The sequence below is a fragment of the Nannospalax galili genome, unplaced genomic scaffold (genome assembly GCF_000622305.1).
Source record: "Nannospalax galili isolate Female #2095 unplaced genomic scaffold, S.galili_v1.0 scaffold892, whole genome shotgun sequence".
Lineage (NCBI taxonomy): Eukaryota > Metazoa > Chordata > Mammalia > Rodentia > Spalacidae > Nannospalax > Nannospalax galili.
This window is the reverse complement of record NW_008333311.1, coordinates 4,086,216-4,108,557: the sequence shown is the minus strand read 5'-3', so window position 1 is coordinate 4,108,557 and position 22,342 is coordinate 4,086,216. Positions and strand designations below refer to the sequence as shown.

The 22,342-nt window shown below is 39.5% G+C and overlaps 1 protein-coding gene across 1 annotated transcript in view; it reads left to right on the top strand.

The window, feature by feature from the left end:
• The first annotated feature begins 2,227 nt into the window (after nt 1-2,227).
• Itga4 (integrin subunit alpha 4) overlaps nt 2,228-22,342 on the top strand; it is a 92,938-nt gene continuing 72,823 nt past the window's right edge. The window contains exons 1-5 of the mRNA XM_029561053.1: nt 2,228-2,691; nt 3,012-3,133; nt 18,333-18,439; nt 18,531-18,660; nt 21,850-21,917. Coding sequence (XP_029416913.1) covers nt 2,495-2,691; nt 3,012-3,133; nt 18,333-18,439; nt 18,531-18,660; nt 21,850-21,917 — 624 coding nt within the window. The 5' untranslated portion in view covers nt 2,228-2,494. The remainder of the gene's footprint in view (nt 2,692-3,011; nt 3,134-18,332; nt 18,440-18,530; nt 18,661-21,849; nt 21,918-22,342) is intronic.

Below are 22,342 nucleotides of genomic sequence, written 5' to 3'. Positions count from 1 at the left end.
CATGAATGGAGCCCTGGGTTCCATCCCCAGGACCCCTACACTACATAAACCAGAGAAGGTGGTATATTCCTGTAATCCCAGTACTCAAGAAGTAGAGTACTAGGATCAGAAGTTCAAGGTCATCCTTAGCTAAAAAGGCAGTTCAAGACTAGCCTAGGTTAAATGAAACCCTGTCTTGAAACAATACAGCAACAAAACAGTAGTAAATTTGGGTGAAGGGAAAGAGAGGCAGAGGTTCAACTCATTCTCTGTGGCTTTGCCAGAGTCAGGAGCCAGTGGCTTCAATGCTCCTGCACTGTGTTCCATCTGCAGATTTTATAGTTGCAAACTGCAGAGATTAACTATTTCAGAAAAATGACAGTATGACCTACATGTAGCAGTGGGTTAAAAGGATCACAGAGATGTACTGAGGAAAAGAATCCCTCTGCATACCTGCAGAAAGAAGCAGTTACAGTGGGACCACTCACCTGGGACCTGATAGCCGCTTTCATGGAAGCCACTTCCTTTCACTATCCATGGGATACTCACACATTATTATGAGCTGTTACTTTGCTGAAGGTTAATAATGTTCCTCTTAGTTTGTCCATTAACAAGAAAGTAATAGTAATTGAGTTTGGTCCGGTTAGACTATCCTAACATGCCATGGACATCTCCAAAGCTATAGGAATAAAACTGTACTCCTCAGTGCCTCAACTCTATATACATATACACATGCATAATCTTGTCCCACTGTTTTTTCATTCCTGGTGGCATCACATACCATGTTTGCAAACCTAAATTTAGCATCATCCTAATCTCTTCATCTGAGCCCCACACTCATATTTATCAATGCTGTTAACAAGTTCTCTGTTGGGTTCATGTTCAGACTTTCAGACTATATTAAATGCCAGCTGACCAAGACAAAGCAGCTTCCCATCAGCCTAGGGTTAGAAGCTCCTGGTCTGCCTGTGAGGCTCAGGGGTACCTGTTTGTTCCACTGTTTCTCAGTTCCTCCACTGGCTGACTGGCCTCTCCCTCATGCCTCCACTTAGTGTATAGCCTGACTCAATAATCCTTGTCCATCAAATCACTTCGAGTGAACTTTGTGGACTATTAGCATTGACTTTCTACCATGTGGCTCAGTTCTGAAGGCTCAAGACTGAATTTTGAAGACCTGGTGCTATGTGCTGGGTGAAAGACCTTGACTCAGTGAATAGTGTGTCTCCCACAAGCTTCTGATGCCCTGCTTCCATGGTTTTAATCTCAGACCGTGACTCAGTGAATAGTGCATCTGCCACTAGCTTCTGATGTCTTGCTTCCATGGTTTTACTCTCAGACACAGCCTTAGGTGACACCTTTTCTTCGTTTCTCATGCAGCAACTGTAAGGTGACCTGCTAACAACGATTGCTAATTGTTCCAGGAAGAAATCGGGTGTACCTGGAGTTCAAGAGGCTGAGGCTGGTAATGTGGTTCAGCCTTGCTGTGTCTTGGGCCTCCACAGGCTAGGCTAGGCTCTTTGGAGGCTCAATATGGCCTTGCCTTGGGCTATTGTCTATGGTCCCTGGGAGGAGTCTGCTAAGTTAGGCTAGTCCTAGAGTTTCCTTTGCCAGCCTCTCTTTGGGGTCAGCAGCAGCTTAAACTTCTGTCTTAGGCACCAGGCTGCTTTGCTGCCTGACTTACTCGCACAAAGAGGCTGCTTAAGAGGAAGCGTAGGGAGGAAGGAAGTGGGCATAAAAGGGTGCAGGCCTAGGAGATTTGAAGAGAGTAGCCATAAGGCCTTTGTCACCAAAATGTTCCCCTAGGCGCCTCCCTCTAGGGAGTTCTTTTTTTGTTGTGTTGGTTTTGTTTTTAACGTGTTGCAAACGGTGTAATTTCGCTAGTGCTTATGAAAAAATTCCAATATAGCACTGAACTAGCAAAGAAAGATCTGGAAGGTTCTCCACCACAGTCCCACTCCCCAAGTTTGGGAGACTTTTAGCCACTGAGGCCGCCTGAACTGGCAGTTCACTTTGGGAAGTGCTAGCCGGCTCAGCATCAGGTCCACTCACCCTTCGAAAGGGAAGCGCCGGTGCCCTCCAGGCCCTGCCCGCTAAGCCCCCCGAGCCCAAACCCACCCCATGCTCCCTGGGCTGCGGGACTAGCGTAGGGTGCAGCCGAGATCCCTCAGCGCCCCCTACAGCTGCTGCCGGGTTGGGGGACCGGGAGGCCGGCAGTGAGCCTCCGCACCACGCCCAGGACCCCACCCAGACCGCGGGAATACCCGCGCCCCCAGGCCACAGAAAGCCGGCTTTGGGCCAGGCGTGCGGTACCTCTGGCTACCGCGATCGCTCCGCCTGTGGCCCCGGGTTCCCTTCCTTCTCGGCCGTCCCTCCCTCCGCCCCTGTCGCCCGCCGGGCGCCGGACACGCTGCTGCGCTTCATCTCTTGGGGCGCTCTTCGCCTGGGCCAACCGTCGCATCCCCTGCAACTCTGGAGCAGTGGCCGTTTGGTGTTGAATGTTCCCCATCAAGGGTGCATGGCTGCGGAAGCAAGGCGCGCACCCGGGCTCCGAGGGGCCGCTGTCCGGGAAGCGGTGATGCTGCTGCTGTGCCTGGGGGTGCCCGCCGGACACCCCTACAATTTAGACCCCGAGAGCGCGCTGCTGTACCAAGGCCCCTCTGGCACGCTGTTCGGATACTCTGTGGTGCTGCACAGCCACGGGGCGAAGCGATGGTGAGAGCGCCCTCCAAGTGTAGCACGGCACCCGCCTCCAGGATTCCCTGGCTGGATCAAACTTTCCTCCTTCTGGGGAGGCCAGTTGGAAGCCTGGCAGTAGCCAGCTCTCTGGAGAGCTGTCCCAGAAAACTTATTTCGGCATGGCAGCGCCTAGAGTGCTGCTGGGGTCTGACCCTGCAGTCCGGAGTCCCTCGTGGTAGGCAGAGGAGGTGGGCACCTTTGCCCCTGCTGCCCACTCACTGCACAGCGGTTAAGATGCGGGGCGGGATGGGCAGCGGGGCTCACGTCTGAGTGCACATGTATGGTTCTCGCTTTAGGCTCGTCGTGGGGGCACCCACTGCCAGCTGGCTCACCAATGCCTCTGTGGTCAATCCTGGGGCGATTTACAGATGCGGGATCGGAAAGAATGAAGGTCGGACCTGCGAACAGCTCCAGCTGGGTGAGTTGGGTCTGGGACCAGGAGTTAGTGAACATTCCTCTTGTGGGCCTAGGACAAGTCCTGGATAACATGATGCCCGATCCCTCTGACTTAAAGTGCATTGTTCTCAATTGTAACCCCACACCACCTTCTGTTCTAAACACAGTATTTTTCTCCCCCTTTCTTGAGGTTGTGAGTGATTGCACTACTGTGACAAAGCACTATTGGAAAGAGTTTCTTGGGATGCTTTCTGCCCCCTCCCCCATCTCTTGTCTTCACGTGTGAAGACCACTTTCAAGTCTTTCAGCCATACTGACAGAGGACTCAGCCATGCTAAGACTTAAGGACAGTATTTCTATCTTTGACCTTTCAACTTTGCTAAGAGACCTAGATTCAGGGACAGATCAGGAATGGAAGCTTGGAAGTTGGAATTGATCCTGTATCTTGTCAGGGCCTTCCTTTCTCTTCCTTAAAAAAAAAAAAAAAAAAAAAAAAAAAAAAAAAAGTGATGCAGTTTTCTTTAGAATATATATTGTAAAAGAAAAGCAGGAAGAAAAAATTGACATGTCCACTGTTAAAGTCAATAACAGGATGTTCAACATGTAATTATTCATTTTCTCCTCCCAAACTCCTGTTAAGTAGGCCTGTCTTTTAGTAGTTATTTCTTGTCTTTTCATAGGTTTGTGGCAACTTGAGAAATGTATGCTGATGGGGGAGGGGACAAGTTTCATGTTTCAAAGTCTAAAACAAGCTTGCTGTCCACAGATACATAAGGGAAGAAAGGGGAACTAATATTAATTTAGACCTGTCTTGTTCCAAACGCTGTTAAACCCTGCTTTGTATATTGCTCAATGTTTTCCCCCCTTAAAGTCACCCTGGGTTATGGTTGTATTGCTTCTGCTTTCCACAGTGGGATTCTGATGTAGAGAGTTGTGGGTTGCTTCTTTAAAATTATTTACCTAGTGAGTGGTAGGTGACCCAAGCTTGGGTAGGAAGTCTTAGCCTTACCATTTCACATATGCATCTTCAGTGAAGATAAAACAATGAAGGGTCCTGTGTGCTGTGTTTTGAGGTGCTGCATGATGTATAATAATGAGTAATAAGTCATAATTGGTACTTTTCACATTTATCTATAAAGGGACTATTGAAAATAACTCATTGCATCTTTAACTTTTTATAGTAATCTTTGCTATCTCTCTACCTAAAGCCATTTTCCTTCATTTGGGTGAATTTAAATACAGCATGAACTGGTTTGTTGCTGTTGTTTATTTTGTTTCTCGCTTTGTACTTTTACTTCAGCAACCATAAATGCAGGAGTTATCTGTGCCATGTAGAATACACTCCAGCTGATGTAAAAGCAGTGAAGAGTGTGATGGGAGGGGAAGGAGGATGGGAAAAATGAGTCAGGGTCGCCCTGTAGCCACAGCTGGCCTGAAACTTCCAATGTAGACCAGGCTGGCCTTGATCTCACAGAGATTCACCTGCCCCTGCCTCCTGAGGGCTAGGACTGAAGATGCACATCACCATGCCAGGCTAAAACCTAATAATTTGTAAGGAAAACAAGCAAGCATACAAACAAACAAGAAAAGATAGGCCTCAGTCTCTTGTTAGACATCCCGCATCCCAAATGGCAGAAAAAGGATGGAAACAACATTCATAGTCTTGTACATTTGGAATAACTTTGCAAAGTCTAATTTTCATTGCATAAGAGAGTTGTGGGATGAAGAATGAGGCGGGGGGCGGGGGCAGACAGCTTGGATCTGACAGAAGGTCCTCACAGTCTTGGGGAGGTGGGGAGTACTTTCTTTCCTTTAGTCCTGCCTTTGTTTCTGGATCTATGGCATTATAACTGCTTGTACTTCCTGTCTGGAAGGACACTGTTTAACTGGTAAGATCATGTTATACTATTATGTAAACCTGTCAATAATGATGACTGCCAATTAAAGGAAAACCCAAAGTCACAGGGGGTGGTGGAACACAGGCCTTGACTGCAGAACTAGCATCAGAGACATTCAAACATGGTGCAATGTCACAAATATAAACCAAATCAGGAGTTATTGGATGGAGGAATACAGATAAAATGAAAGTTTGTCATCAAATTGGGTAAAAGAGTTAGAAATGATAAGCCAAAGTGACATTTTTCACTTTCAAGATTTGAATCAATACAACAACAAAATTCTGAGATGAAGTGCAGAAAAGTTTACAAGGTTCCCAGTCAATCATCTGGTCAAAACATGCACTATGATAACACTTAGAGTATTTTTGTAAGGGAATTAGCTGAAGTTACTTCTTAGGGAACATTCTGAAGAATGTACCTTCAGTTTCGTGGTGGTGCACGCCTTTAATCCCAGCACTCGGGAGGCAGAGGCAGGCAGATCTCTGTGAGTTCAAGACCAGCCTATTCTACATAGTGGGTTCCAGGATAGCTGGGGCTACAGGGAGACCTTGTCTCAAAAAGATAAAAAAAAATTAAGTATACATTCAAAACTAATTTAAATCTATAAGGTAAAATACTGAGGCTAATATCTAGAAAGGAAACTAAAACTTATAAATTGATTAGCAAAAACATTTTCAGTTTGTAAGATTTGTAGACTATGTGCTAGTTATGAGTAAGTTTTGCTTACGTTTGTGTGTGTATTTGGGTAAGAAGGATAATTCTACCAACATACACACAAAATCTATATAACTTAGTTTCAATTATGTTGACTCAAATGTGGGTTGTTATAATGTTTGAAAAATGCTTAGCTCAATACCTGATACATATTAGACATAAAAATGTTAAATATATATATTAAAAAGATAGACTGTAATGAAACACAATGAAAAGGGTCTCATTGGCCCATCAAAAGAATTATAATAAGACAGAGCTATGACTGCTGTGTCAGTAAGGTGTTCTGTTTCATTTGGAATAGCATTACTTGTAACCATGATTCTGAAGGTACCTGATCTTATGAATTGATTCCCATCTGGTGTGCAATTCAAAATATCAATATGAAGTCATTGCTAAGTTTCTGCAGTGTGTCAGATAAACGACTAACTCAGATAGACTCCTCTCCTACCCCACCCTAGTCTACCCCATGACTGACGTTATTGTATATCATGCTGTATACAATATGGTCATAATCAGAGTCAAGCAGGAGTCCTCCTTTATCTAACATGCTCAGAGGAGACACTGGGAATTGACATCACAGTGAACTGGCTGTAGAGGTGCCCTCGAGAGAGTTGCTTACATAGTACCCAATGTGGTGCAGCTTTCTTCCTGTGTACTCAGCTTTCTTTTGGCACCCTGACTGCCTCAGAGGTGTCTATTCTTTTGTATTCTTTGTACTTCCCTCTGTGAACCAAAGGAAAGTGGTCTCCTCCCCAAGAGGACCTGGGCCTATACTTGTTCATGGAGACTCTCAGGATACCATGGTGATTTCCACACATTCACTTTCTTTACCATCAGTTACTCTGTACACTTAATGAGGTTCATTTAAAGGAGACTTGGATCATTGAGGGTTCCTGAATCAGGATGATACAAATAATGGAATGACACTAATGGGGTCATTAATGATGTAACTAAGCATGGTTCATCCATAGACCACCAGTACTCAACAAATTAGAACATAATAAATATACGAATGATTATCAAATTTATTTAGCTATCAAAACACAGTCCAGATAGTTCATTACTTTGTAGTGAATAGTATCACACATGAAGAGAGATAGACACACACACACAGACACACACACACACACACATACACACACGCCCCCCCCCACAGAGAGAGAGAGAGAGAGAGAGAGAGAGAGAGAGAAGCTGATTTATCTGATAATAAAATCTAAAATTATGCAGTTAAGCGGTCCAATATAGTATTCCCTAGCCATAGTGGCTACCAAGGGACATGAGATGTCTGCAGTGAGAGGTTCTGTAATGTAAGTTACCTAGGATGTCAAAAACAGTACAAAATAGGGAAATGCCTATATTTTAAGGTCTGATTACCCTGTGAAAGAAATATTTTTATTAATATTTCTTAGGTAATTAACATTTTGAATTATTTAGCTTCTTTCTTTTTGTCTTTGTAATGTGGTTGCCCTACAGTTAATAATGTCCTGTGAGCTTTCATATTTGCATTGGGAAGCACGGCTCAAAAGAAACTGACCTTCACTAAGACAACCAACCCTACCTTCTCAGTAGGTACTTTCCCAGTGTTCAAGCCTAATGAGCAGGACTTCCACTTTGTGTTTTCAGATCCAGTGGTCTAGCTTCTGGGCCTTTAGGTGTCCTTCCTGAGTGTCTCTTTTTCTTACAGGAAAGACAGTGGTCCATAAAAAGTTTTTCACCATTACCCATCTATGAATTTCTTTCTGGAAATTACATTGCCCTGGCAAATCCCTAGATTTATATCTCATACCCTGTGTATAAGGCATTGAGTCACTACACTAATGAGTTCCTCACCTTCACTTCTGCCTGACCGGCAGGAATTAGTAATGCTGAAATGCAAGCATCTCACTGTTGAAATTTCGAATATATTCTTGATAACTTCCTTTTTTGTTTGCACTGTGCTTAAAATTGTAGCTTATGAAGCTGACACTGATATAGATTAATCATTTTGAAAAATCATCCCTGAGCATAGGCCATTATGAAGAAAATCAAGGCAGAGAACTTCAGTAAAATGAACTCCCGGGTTAAAAGATAGATGTTGGGGCCAGAGAGATGGCTCAGCTGTTGAGAATGCTGACTGCTCTTGCAAAGGATCCAGGATGGATTCTTGTCACCTACATGGAGTAGCTTACAAGTACCTGTAAGTCCAGCTCCAGATGGATCTGATGACTCTGGTCTCCAAGGACATCTGTATTCAAATGCACATACCCACACAGACACACAGATACACATAATAAAAAAATAAAAATAAATCTTTGAAAAAAATAAAAGTTTCCCAATTTCCCATACTTCATGTCCCAAAGGATGAGATATCTTTCTAATTGGAGAGATGAGGCTTTCTAGCGCATTTTATTTTTGCAATACGTTTACATGCTCATTGGCTAATATTTCTAATGGTCAATAAATATCTCCTTGGCGAAAGATCTAGGACTAGGTGGTCAATTGTGCACATGGCTCAGTTCATTCTGTCAGAGACTGAGAGATATCTAAGAACCAGAGCCTGAACACACAAAAGCAACATGCTTGTTGCCCAATGGGTTTCCCCCCTGTATGTTCACTATTGTAGGAAAATGTGATGAGAAGATCTAACCTAAGTACAAGAGAAGGTGGTGAGGAATTGAGACACAAGTGGGGAACAGAATAACTTTTATGTATTAGGTAGAGGAAGAGATTATATTTTTAAAAATATACCATTGAATTGGGGCTGGAGAGATGGCACAGCAGTTAAGAACACTGGTTGTTCTTACAGAAGACCCAGGTTCAAATCTCAGCACCCACATGGCAGCAAACTGTCTTTAACACCAGTCCCAGGGGATCCAACAGCTTCTTCTGTCCTCCGCAGGCATATATATATATATATATATATATATATATATCATTGAAGATGTGGCCACTGGTAGGTTTCCCATGTTCCCGTGGATGACCCTACAGCCATGCACATATGGGCAGCCTACTTGAACTTAGTGGGTTACTTTTCAAAAAGAAAGAAAAAGGCACATAGTTAGGAGGGGGAGGTTTGGGAGGAATCCTGGGAGAGTTGGAGGAAGAAATGGGGGTGTATATGATTATATTTCATTGTATACATGTATAAAACTCTCAAAGAATTAAAAAAGATAAAGTATGTCAGACAGAGCAAACATTGGGTATGAGAAAACCGAGATCTTTGAGAACATGGTCTCTTTGAAGAACTGAAAGAAAAATGGGTAGGATTGGGCTGCAGAATGACGTGAACTGTAGGTCAGAGGCAAGCAGAGATGATTTTGGAAACAACTTTGTAAGTATGAACTTATCCAGTGACATTTAAAACTGGGAAGTGATGTGTCAGATTGTGAATTTGACCAAGTATTCTAGTTGCAATGTAATGAGTAATTTAGAAACAATGGGTCAAGACTGAAAGTTAGGGCAATAATTAGAGGAACCTTCCGTTGTAATTTACGCTACAGGTGATAAGTACCTAACTAAGACATATATACACAGGAGCAAGAAGAAACCGATAGATGAGGCAGGCTTGCTTCCTGGAATCAGGCTAAGCGGTAAGCCAGTTTGACTGCTTTTTATGAGCACATGGGAAGAATTCAACGTAGGTGAAAGGAATTGATATGTTTCTCAGGTTTGGGTGGTATTTTATGGGTTTTTCTGGAATCTTAACATCCTCCCATTCAGACTAGATCAGCTGTGGGCTCCAAATATTTCACCAGCACCCATTAGGAAATCCCAGAATTAACCATTCTGAGAGGTTGGTTGTTGAAAGTGACTATCTTAAAAAAGCAGAAAGTTTTAAGATAGCTCAACATGCAAAATGAGAGCATGGAAGTTGGCTTGCTACAGGCCTGGAATCAGTATGCCGGTGTTTGCTTTAATACCTCAGTTTGTCCCCATAGTTTCTAAAATCATGAGGAATCTTTTTCAAATAACTTTTGAAACATTGAATTAATAATGAATATGTTCAGAAATAATAAAATTACAAACATTTTTTTTCAGCTCCTTTATGTTTTTTGGGGGTGGGAGAGCGCTTGTGTGAAATGCATTGGATATGTTCTTTTAAAATTACACCACATGTAGAGGACTTGTCAATTTATAGCATCTGTTCATGAAAGTTTTCTAGATCCACTTGACTCTGAGCTTAGGTTTTGTTTTCTTGCATAAATTTTCTATTATGCATTATATATGGTCGCTTTTATGTGCCAGTCACTGCTTCTGCAATCCCTTATTCTGGCCTTAAAACTACAGAAATGTGTCTTGACATTTGTAACTCTTAAGCTTGATCTGATCCTTCATTGGTCTGGGTAATGTCATGGATCCTCACTGATTTTTAATTTACATATTCTTTTTTAAAACATATTTTATTAAGTTTTTTTTTTTAATTTTTGTGTATGGGTGTTTTGCCTGCATGTATGGATGTGCACTCATGTCCTGCAATACCCACAGAGGTCAGAAGAGGGTGTTGGGTCACCTGGAACTGGAGTTAGGGATAATTGTTACCTACCATGTGGGTGCTCTGAATCAAACCCAGGTCCACTGTAAGAGCAACCAGTACTCTTGATGGCTGAGCCATTTCTACAGCCCCACACATTCTTGAACCTTGCTATCTTTCCAACTTTCTATATTTTCTTACGTCCATTTCTTTTCTGTAAAAATCTAAAAAAGAGGCACAGCATTTCAATACTGACCACTCTAGGAATAAATACAAACAGGTTTACACGGACTATTTTTCTGTTTAGAATTCTGTATTAATCGTGTTTCAGTGGGTAAAAGTGTTTGCCAAGTAAGCTGATGGGAGGTGGGGACAAAAAATTATCTGGAAGCTCCTGGGTGAACTAGCCTGGAGTATGCAGCACCACAGAAACTAGAAAGACCTAGCCTTAACCAGGTAGAATGTGAGAACTGCCTCCGGAAATTGTTCTCTGACCTCTACATACACGCCCTCACTCACCCACCCACACGTACATTCACAAAGGTGGATAAATACATAAATAAATAAAGTATGCAAAATTATATTTGTACAATAGTAGCAGCATTTCAAGTGAATCTTTGAATCCTAGAAATTAACTGAAAACAATAGAAGTAATTTTTTTTCTTATTTTCTAAAGTTGGAAGCTAAGACTACAAAATTTTAGTAGTAAATTATTTTGAAATTAGAATTAGCATAAATTGTGTTATTAATAATGTCAGTATTTGAATTGTTACAAGGAAAGACTGTTTGGATTTGAACCCTTCCTTCACAACCCTCCACCCCCATTGCCAGTTGTGTGACCTTAAGCAAGTAGTCTTTCCTTGTTAAAGCTTCTCCATATGTAAAATTTGGATTCTGATATTCACAATAAAATCTGCCTCAGGGATAGTTTGAAAATACTGAGCTAAATATGTGTTTACATTTACTAAAACTATGCTTGAAACAAAGTAAGAATATTATGAATAATTATTAGTAATTCTCCAATTTTAAGTTAGACTGACCAAATATGGCAATTGCAGTATGTTTTCCTTTGCAATTTTTTATAAGGAGTTTTATAGTTTTTTTTTTTTTTTTGAGGATTTTGAAGATATTTGGGTTCAAGAGCAGAAAGCCTGAATCAGAATCAGGCTCAAGTAATTATATTTTCTAGAGGTCTGAGGCTGAAGGTGGTTCAAGATTAGGTCAAATTTAGGAAGTTGCAACCCTAAAGTTTGGTGCTGCTGCTCCTGGGGATAGCCACCGTGGTGCCGTTCTGTCTTTCAGAATAGATTGGATATCACAGAACTGAATCGAATTGAACTGAACCGAACCGAACAGACACACAGCACAGCACAGCACAGCACAGCGCAGCGCAGCGCAGCGCAGCACAACAGCACAGCACAGGAGTAGAATAGATAGACGAGTCAAGAAGAGACGAGAAGGGAAGAGAAGAGAAGGATAAACTGGAATAGAACAGAAATGAGGCATGAAATATCTGACTTTTCCAGGTCTATGGATTACATGAACTCTTTCTCATCTAAGTTGAGCATGCCTGTTTCTTGCTATTGGATTGTGCTAGCCAGTCAAAGATGACATTTAAAAACCTCTTTGGAACTAAAGGAAAATACTTTAAGAATGGTTTCTCACTTAGAAACGTAATTTGACATTTTCACTCTTGCTTTCCCCTACACCAGCTGGAAGAAAGGTCTTGGATGCTTGGTACTTTCCTGTTCTGTGCCACCATTAAAACTTGGGTGTCTACTTTTCATTAATCCAAATTATTTGCATTGCTATTGAGTTCCTAAGCCTCACGTTTATCTTTTAGAAACATCATCATCATGTTTAATCAGACATGTGAGAAAAATATATGTTTTAACTATAGTAAGTATAATGGATTAAGTTTTGATAGGAAAAGCTAAATGAAAGGGCCATTTGGGTTAGAGTTGGAGGTTGTGGTTGAAATCTCACAGCACTATAAGTGCCCTCTGCTGGCCTTCTCCAAACCAACAGAATGCTGGTATGTTGGGGGAAGGAAGCAGCATTTGCCATTTATTGAACACCTACTAGTTGCTAGACATTCTGTACACAAAGGCATAAGTTCCCATAATCCACATATCTATGTGTTGGTAGGTTTTATAGTACTGTGATATTTGAATTAACCTGTTCACTTTAGATCCATGCGCTTTTTCTAATATTCCAAATGTATGTAGATGATGGAATTATACCATATTATTTTCAGTAGTATGCGTTCCTTCCTTAAAAAAAAGATATCTTAAATGAATGACTGAGTAGAATATAGAGAAGAGCAATAATTGTTCATCTTTCAGGATTACTTTAAGAAAAAAATAGAATGGTTGAGTTCTCATCTTTCAGCACTCATCTTTTAGAAGAAAAAAATCTTTACAAAGAAAAGTAATTACTGAAGTAAAGGCTTTTGTTATCTTTCTGAAACCTGAAATCAGGTCATGAATTTTTAGAGATCAGATATGTTTCTATATTGTCTAACTATCCAGAAAGTCAGACTGAAAGCCCCTATCAAATGTCTGATGGGGAAGCCACAAAACAGTGATGCAACTTGGCAAACCAGACACAGCATTATGTGGAATAGTCCTCGACTTCCCCATGACAAAACGTTTCACTCAACTCACCAAAAGACCAGAAAAAGAATTTGGAGACCACTGGATCCTTATTTCTTCAGTGGAAATGCCCAAATACTGAGAATCATTGACATGGCAGAAAAGGGCAGGACAGGATAGGAGCCAACTGAATGAGACTTTTCTTGAACAACAGAAAGTTGACTTTCTTGACTACATGATGAGTTTAGGGTAATTGAGTTATAGAGTGTGGTCCTGTCTCAAAAACAAAAACACAAACACAAACACAAACAAAACAAACAAAAAAGAAGAACACCCCAAAAGGTTGATGGGTCTATTAACAGTCTTGGTAGATTTCCTGTGTTTTAGATGGATAAAAGATTTAGGAAGTAAAATTGAATTACGGTAATCTACACATCTGAATATTTGTAGAGCTCTATTGTAGCTGTTTTAGAATAGTGGGAAGTCACTTAAGAAAAGATTTTTTAAAATTCTAATTTTTTTTTTTCATTTACTGACGGTAAATTGGGCAAATTCTTGACTTCTTTAAGACTCAATTCTCAGGTCAGGGCTGGGGAGATGGTTCAAATGATAAAGCATTTTCTGTGCAGGAATAAAGACATGAATTCAATGCCCAGTGTTTACAGAAAAGACGGGCACAGTGACAGTCCTCTAATCTCATTGCCAGAGAGGTGAAAACACAAGGATCCTGGAGCTCACTGGCCAGCCAAGTCAGCTGAATGCATGAGCTACAGGTTCTGTGAGAGACCTTGTCTCAAAAATTAAGGGGAGAGAAACTGAAGACTCCTGTGTTGACCTCTGGCCTCCACATATATGCACTTACCCACATGCACAGACATGGACACACACACACTTATACACATAGAGCCCCCCCCCCCAAGAAACTCAATTTTCTCATGCATAAATGGAATTATGTTGAAGTCTTCTGGCCCTACTGTGAGAATAAAACCGAATTAATGTTCATGATGAGGCTTCCCCAACAGATGAGCTATATCTTATTTATACAGGATGTATGCTTGACTTATGTGCAGCTTGCTGTTTAGCTTAATCCTTAAGATAATATTGATAATGATGTCATCATCTAATGTTCATGTATGTTCTGTGCCTGGCTTTTGTCCAAGCACTTCATGTCTGTTCTTCCTTCCACATCCTGGCAGGAATCCTCTAAGATAGGCAGCTTCCATGGGCCTTAGCTGATTCTCCATCTTAAGTCATCCTACATCCAGTTAAACTTGGAAAGAGCTTCAAATCTCACAAGTACTGTTTCCTTTAGACCATCTGTTACTATCTTAAACTTATGGAAATAATATTGTAGAAGAAAAGTGGGGAAACACAGAAGTAAATGGAAGAGATCAAAACATTTTTTTTTTCATCTCAAAGTTGGATGAAAACATTACAGTCCTTTGCCCTGTCTAGGAAGGGATTTTTATGGTGGTGCAATGTATTTCAAAATTCCCTACCTACACAAGTATGTACCAAGGGCCAGCCTGCTGAGTGAGTAGCATTGTTCAAAGTTGCAGAAATGCTACTGTAACAGTCACTCTTTCCTTCTAGAGGTAACACAGAAGATTGAATGTCTAATGTACCATTGTCTGGGAAAGACTTTAAGAGTGTTGAAAGGAAAGCCAAGAAGGTGAATAGCAAAATAAAAGGTGATGGAGGAGATAAAGAAGGCACCTGCTTTGTTTTGTACTAACATTCTTATTTTTGTTCATTAAAATTGCTGGTTATTTCCATTCACATATGCATTCCTACATACAAATCAGTAGTTAGAAATTAAAAAATGGAAGTGGTAGACATATATTTTCTTTCCTAAACTGAAAAGAAAATGAGAGGGGGTTTAGTTCTTAGAATAATGGGGTGAGCTTTAATGTGGCTTCCTCTTTTCTTTAGTGTGTACTGGGGAAATGCATTCAGCTGTGCTAAGTATTAGCCGTTCTGGCTGCATGAAAGCATGGAAAATCATCACATGTTAATTTCTGCTGACCTCTTTTATGTTCAACCATGTAAAGTATTTTTTCAATTATGGAACCGATTTCATTTACTGAGAGTTTAGATTAGTAATGTATGTGCTGAATTGAAAACTGGATTATAAATCATTGCAGCATGACATGGGGTAAAATAAAATCTGAATTTGTTTATAGTATTCTGTCAAGGAAAATTCAAGAAAATTAGCTTATTGTGACCATTCTAATAATCATCATCTCTGTCCAAATTAGAAGTACTGATTTTTTTCATGAAGAAAATGTGCTTAGTGTTTGATATTCTATTTCCATATCTAGCGAAACCTACTAGGTCAAATATTTCATTAATTATTTTGAAGGCAGAGTAGGTCTCTCACAGGGCTGGTACAGGAAAAGGCATCCCCATCTACGTTGTTGAACAGTTGTTCTTAATCCAGTCAAAATGAAAATTCTTCTTCTTACTGATTAATGTGCCATCATAATTTTCTCTCAATGACAATAACCCATGCATCTAAGGGCCCTTGATTGCCAATGTTGATAGTCTTCTGTGTAAGACAGACAAAAGATTTAGCCTATATATTTGGAAAATTAGTGTAAATCAGAGATCTTATCTATAAATTAGAAAGCATCTATTGTTTGGATATCACAGTAACACACAGGTGCAAAAGTGTGGCTAGTGGCATTTAACCGCATCCCCCATGTGACCCAAATATATATCCACCGCATATTTATTCTGCTCAAGAGTGACTTGGCCTCACCACTAGAATCCTAGGAAACTTTTGCTGTGTTTAATGTTAAGTAAACATCTTTCTTGTGGCTTCAGGATGGCTCTTTGTTATGTTTCTAAGAATCACTACTTTTAACGTAGAATTAAAAGATAAGAGACAGGGTGGGCCACACTAGAAATAAAGTCCTAAGAATTTTCAAGATCACAGGGAACTCTTCTGAAAATAGCAAAATCATAAGCGGTCCTTCTCTCACAGGGCTGGGAAAGCCCGTAGAATAGAGTAAAAGGGGTTGGATGATAAGGAAGCAGGAAAGTGAGCAGTAAGGCTGAGCAGTAACAGCAGAGCACAGTCACCTGCAGGGCTAACACTAATAGCAGGAAGAAGCTCTGATTAGACAGACAACAGCTTAACTTGACAACGATGTCTCTAATATTCATTTATGAACTTAGATATCAAAACTCAGCTAAGAAACATATAGCAACTGTATGCCATTGTTGCACATATGAACTTTTTTGGCCATTTTCATGAAGCAATTTGCATGATGCTTTTGTGATTCCAAAGTACTATGTGTGCTGTTTTTAAGCTCCTAAGTAATTGCCTCTAAGAGAGAAAATATGTCTGCAAATGTCAGATACAATCTTAATGAAAGTACCCATTACATGGTCATATGCTAACTGTGAAGGTGTCATTTGCAGACCCATGCTCTCCTGTCCTTAACCAAGACAGTTGAACAGGAAAAAAGCTCACTGGATGATGACTCTAATTTTGGAAAAAGTCTGCTATTTTAAGAAGTGATATTTTGCTGGGCATGGTGGCACATGCCTTTAATCTTAGCACCCAGGAGGCAGAGGCAGGTGGAGCTCTGTGAGTTCAAGACCATCCTGGTCTACACAGTGAGTTCCAGGCCAGATGGAGCTACAGGGAGACCCTGTCTCAAAATTGAAAAAGAAAAGAAAAGAAAAGATGATATTTCATTAATAATTATGGTAACAGAGCTTTAACTTCAGATAGACTGAATCTGCCATTGATTACCTGTTTTAAACATTAAATGAAAAAAGTAATGGTGATTTTAGAGAAAAGTCAAACTAAAACCTGCATCACAATGAAAATTAAAATTTCTTTTGGTCTCCTCTGTCATTTCCCTAAGCTGGTTAGGCTCCAGTAACTTCCAGGGTTAGAATGCTTGCTCCTGACACACAATACAATTGCCTTTGATTCCTCTGCTACACTTTCTCTCCTCTTCCTTCTCTCTCCTGCCGCCTTCCTTTCCTTTCTTCCATAATTTTCACGCATAAATATCTGTGCCCATCTGGACCATCATTTACCAGAGTTTGGGCTATAGCAAGCCTCACTTCCCATGGCTTAGCAGTGTTCTTTCTGTGAATCTATCTGCATTCATTTTTCAGTCTCCCTCCTGGAAGCCATTATTAAGTAGTGGGAGATGTCATTAGTCTCCAGGAAACTTAACCAGCAAAGCAATATTCATATTCTACTCTAACCTGCTCCTGACCCAACCTGAGGGAACATTGGAAGAATCAGGCCTTGTGGGAACCACTGAATAAGACTTCAGAGGAGAAGCTGGGAAACTTCCTCCAGTTTGGCTGTGTTCTAGGACTGTGTGATCCCCTGGTGATGCTTTGGAAGGCACACGTAAACATTTTCCCATACTTCTTAAATAAAATTTTTGTGACTCAGAGAAGTTAACCAATGATTTTACTTGAAAAATATTAGCCTTATCTGTATAAACAGTGTGAGTTTGCCCAGGAAGCTATACATAGGGGTGAGAGTTGCAGGAGGAAGCAAGGTGGTTAATGATGCAAAGAACGATATGGAACATTTTAGCATAACAGTATGAAAATTTGACCAGTGTTCGAAGTTGAGTAAAGGAATCCATGTCTGTATACTTACCTAAACAAATTGATGCTAATGTTTTTATCTGCCATTGGAACTGAGCATAGAATATTCAAGTATTGAGTAATGAGTATAATAAAGACAGCTAAAAGAATCTTAGGACATATAGCTTATTCTTCCTCTAACCAATGATTTGAAAACACTTTAATACATGATTTTAATAGGAGTCTAGCTCAAAAGTTATGTTAACAAATTGAAAACCATCACTGTAAAGACCTCTGTTGTATAGTTTAGGAGTATTTTATGTTTGAATTTTTTTGCAGTTCATTTGCCAAAGTGCCTAGTGAAGATTCTTTCGTTTACTATTGACACATCTGTTTTTTGAAATCCTTTTATCTTTGTTAAAACACAAGTCACATTCCACTAAATCTAAAACACGGGGTGATTTCTCTTAAATGCTCTGCATTATTAATATGATAATTGTGTAGGCCACTTTCTGCATGTTCAGTCACCACCTTCCAGCTTCAATAAACTCTGCTTTAATTGCAGAGGACCATGCAGGAAGCATTTTTTAAAGTGCTCTGGTGGTGTTCCTTGCATTTTGAGATAAATGGGCAAATAAAAGTGCAAATTCCTTTCTAATCATGAGATTCTGCATTCGTATTTTCATAGCTAATGCTGGATCAAATGGATCTCTCCCATCACACTCGTGTTCTTTGACTACCTCCTATATCACTGAGGCCATCTCTTCATGGCCTCTTCATCGTTCAGAGGTCATTTCAACAAAGAAAATTCAGCTTATAGAGAGAACAACTAGTTGGCAGAGAGTAACTCACTTTTGCCCTCAAATTGTACCTGAATATAAGATGAGAGGAAAAGTGATTGAAGGGAAACACTGGGGATGCGTGTCGTTTATTTTTTCTACTCTTATAGAATAACATTGCTTTCAACAAAACTGCTAAATTTATTTTCAAATTCTGCAGGTAGTCCTAATGGAGAACCCTGCGGAAAGACTTGTTTGGAGGAGAGAGACAACCAGTGGTTGGGGGTAACACTTTCCAGGCAACCAGGTGAAAACGGATCCATTGTGGTAGGTACTGGAGTGGCTCCACTGATCAATTACGGAAGCAGACAGCTGGAGTGTGACTTTCATGTATTTGCTTTACTTTTATTTTATTCAGGCTTGTGGGCATAGGTGGAAAAATGTATTTTACATAAAGAATGAAAATAAGCTCCCCAGTGGTATTTGCTATGGGATGCCTTCTGATTTGAGAACAGAACTGAGTAAACGGATGACTCCATGTTACCAAGGTAAAGTGTGATGTGATGCTACAGGATGGAAAGAAACGAGGTTCCATGCTGCTAAAGAAAGGTGTGACTTAATGCTTTCTAGACTAGATGGAGGGAAATCAGTGAAGCCTTTAGTTTAGCTTTTCTTTCCATTTTCATTTTTGACTATTCAGAGAGGAAGAAGAAGACCTTGATGCAGCTACTTTTTAACTACTTACAGTTCCTTCCTTGGTTTATCCAATTGTGCATAGCAATAGTACCTTGTGCTTTGAAATATAAATTCATATTTATATTTTGAAATATAAATACATAGCAAATTAGCTTGTACTTTGAAATATAAATTCCTCAGTTGCAGTTGAATAATTATAGAAGCGAGTTAATAATTATCCATTTTTGTACTAAACTTATTTTTAAATCAGCATAAGTCTAAATGTCCAGAAAATATAGGACCCTTAAAGTTATGAAATTACATTGACAATTCTCATTAGAAGGAAAAATAACTAAGCTTCTTATTTTCCCAGAGCTTCTAGGAATCGTCAAAAAGATTCAAAACATCAGTATAAACAAATCCTCCCCACATCCCTTTTCTCCAATCAGTGTGTATTCCTTGAAGCAGTAAGAGGTCGATTGATATCTGAAATTTGAAAAACCTGCCCTGTAGAAATCTGTTGCTATAGATTCTTCACATACTGAGCTGGGATATAAGCTCAAAGTTATAGACAAATGTTAACAGTGTTAAGATGGTATCCGCAGCAAACGGATACCACTAAAAAATGTCTGAGTGCCATTTTTTTTCCGACCAAAACAGTAATAATAAAATACACTTACCACTCCCTTATTATCCAAAGATAATCTTTATTAACTGTTAAAACTTTGGACAAATATTTGCATCCACTTACTGATTCTGATAATAATGGGATCTTTCCTCTTTGGATTTTGATGTCATGGAAAAGCTCGCTAATAAATATTTGTATTTTACCTTTGGATGCAAAAGGCTAAAAGATGAATATTAAATTATCAATTACCATAAAACTCAATCTAGGTTTCTATATATTTATTATCCTCTTTTGTCTAATAGTTTTTGTTTGCCTATTTAAACATTTTCAGGCTAAAGTTATTATTTTTGATTAGATATACCTAAGCACATTTTAAAAAATCAAGATCATATAAACCTAGCACACCTAAAATTGTAAAATAAAGGCCCAAGGAAATTTTTGAAAGAGCAAAAATCAGTGTCAGGGAAGGGTAATATACATGGTATAGCAACTTGTCAAAAGGAAGACATGGTCCTGACTTGCTTTCCTAAGGTACATGCATGTCAGAACTTTACAAGAAGTGCAGCTGTGCCCTCAGTTAACTCCAAAAGCATTCTCTCATAGGGCTTTGCAATAAGAGGCCTTACAAGTACACATGGTGCTTGACACTTTCAGCTAGGCAAAATCTAGGAAAGAAGGATAATCTCTTCAGTAAATTATTTTGGGAAAGTAGGATATCCACCTGCAGAAGAACGAAATTGAACCCTTATCGTACAGCATACACAAAAGTCAACTCAAAATGGACTGAAAATTTAAATGTGAGTGCTACAACTATAAAACTCTTGGAGAAAAGAAGAGAAGCAAGCCCATTGTTATTGGTTCAGCAAATAATTTCCTAATGTCACATTAAAAGCTCTGACTACAAAGGCAAGAACAGACACGTGGCAGTACATCAGACTGCGAAGCTCTTCATGGCCCCGGAAGCAATCAACAGAGCAGAGAGAAGCCAGGGAATAGGAAACGCTTTCACCAACACACACAGATATGGGGTCATTGCCAAACTATATAGGAAATTCTCTAACTAGATAGCAAAAAACTAATAAGCTAATTAAAAGTCAGAAAAGAAAGTATTCTTTCCAAAGGAAAATGACCAGTAGGTATAAGAAAGGTTCTCAGTGTTACTAACCATCATAGAATGTAAATGAGCCTCAGTGAGATCATTTTTCCTTTGTTAGAATGGTTACTTACCAAAAAAATAAGAGATAATATTGATGAAGATGGTGGGAATGCAAATTAGTACAGCAGTTATGCAAGACTGTGTGGAGGTTCTTCAAAGTATTAAAAAGAGATGCATCATATGACCTAGCAATTCCTTAACCTTTGGGGATTATGCCCAATGAGCATAAAATCAGCATCAAATAGAGATATCTGCATTCTTACGTTCACTGTAGCATCATTCATAGAGGGCCAGATATAGAAACAACCTAAACGGCTGCCAACTAATGAATAGATAAGAAATGTCAGACTGAAGGATTCACAGATTGAATACATATGTATTATACATACAGTGGAATGCCAATCAGCCCTTAAAAATGGAACCATATTGTTTAAGCCAACATGAATGAACACTATAAGCCAGGCTCATGTGAAATATAATCTCACGTGTGAAATCTAAAAAAATAAAATAGATCAAATAGGTAGAAACAGTAGGAGAGTGTTTGAAGGGGATGGGTAGTGGGGCAGAATGAGGAGGTGTTGGTCACTGGACATTGAATTGCAGTTATGTAGTCTGAATGAGTCTAGAAACCTAAAACACAGCATGAAGACTCTATTTAATATCATAAACCTGTTGCTTTCCAAGGGGGTAGATTTCCATTGTTTTTACAACTTAGGAAGAAAAAACAACGCTATGAAGAGAGGCCTGTGAGAGTTTGCTTGAGTGAGCAGCCATTTCAACATGTGTCTGCTCTTCAGAACATACTGCTGTGAACCACCAATACACAGTAACACAAGGAAATGTGGACTCAAAGCCAGACATCCCACCTCTCAGGTTCTCACCTGATGGTTTGTTTTAGTATGCACTAGCAAAGCCTTCGCTTGAAAAATAAGTAGGAGAAATGTTTTTAATTGTGGTTTCATGATTGATATTTTGAAGGTTAATAGAGTTGTGCAATCATAAATTATGACAATTACCATTACTTTCAAAAGTGAAATACAGAATATATACCCTAAGAGTCATAGTCTTATTTATAAAGATTTCTAAGAAAAATTAAATTATGAATGATGATATTGTTATCTTTGGGGGGATCTTTTTTGTTATCTTAAAATTTAATTCTGAATAAGTAGAAGACCAAGTCAGAAGGATCTTGAGTTCAACTTGGACTATATAGTGAAATTCTATCTCAAAAATATAATCTGAGCTTATCTATATTAATACTGTATATTTTTTTTGTAGATTATGTGAAAAAATTTGGGGAAAATTTTGCATCATGTCAAGCTGGAATATCTAGTTTTTACACAGAGGTAATAGCTCAAATATCAGTCCTTGTGAATGTTCCTGTATAGAAGCTTAATTCTGAAGGTTGACCAGACTCATAATAGGCTTTGGAGTCTATGTTATGTAACATCTGATAATGTCTCTTAAGCTTTTGACTATTACAACCCAGTTTATGCCATTTAATATTCCACATATATTTTCAGAAAATTAAATTTTAACTGACTAATACTACATAAGACCAATTAAATCTACACTAAGACTACGCCCTTCATTAAGAATTTAATGGAGGCCTAGAGTAGCTTTAGTTATTGATTTTGTTAAGTATTGAACATGTTTATCCAAGTATATTGCATCTTTTTACTAACTGAAGGGGAAAGAGATAGATGAGTTAGTGTTTTTCATTAAAATCATCATACTTGGGTGGCTTAAGAACTTAATAATACCCTTATAA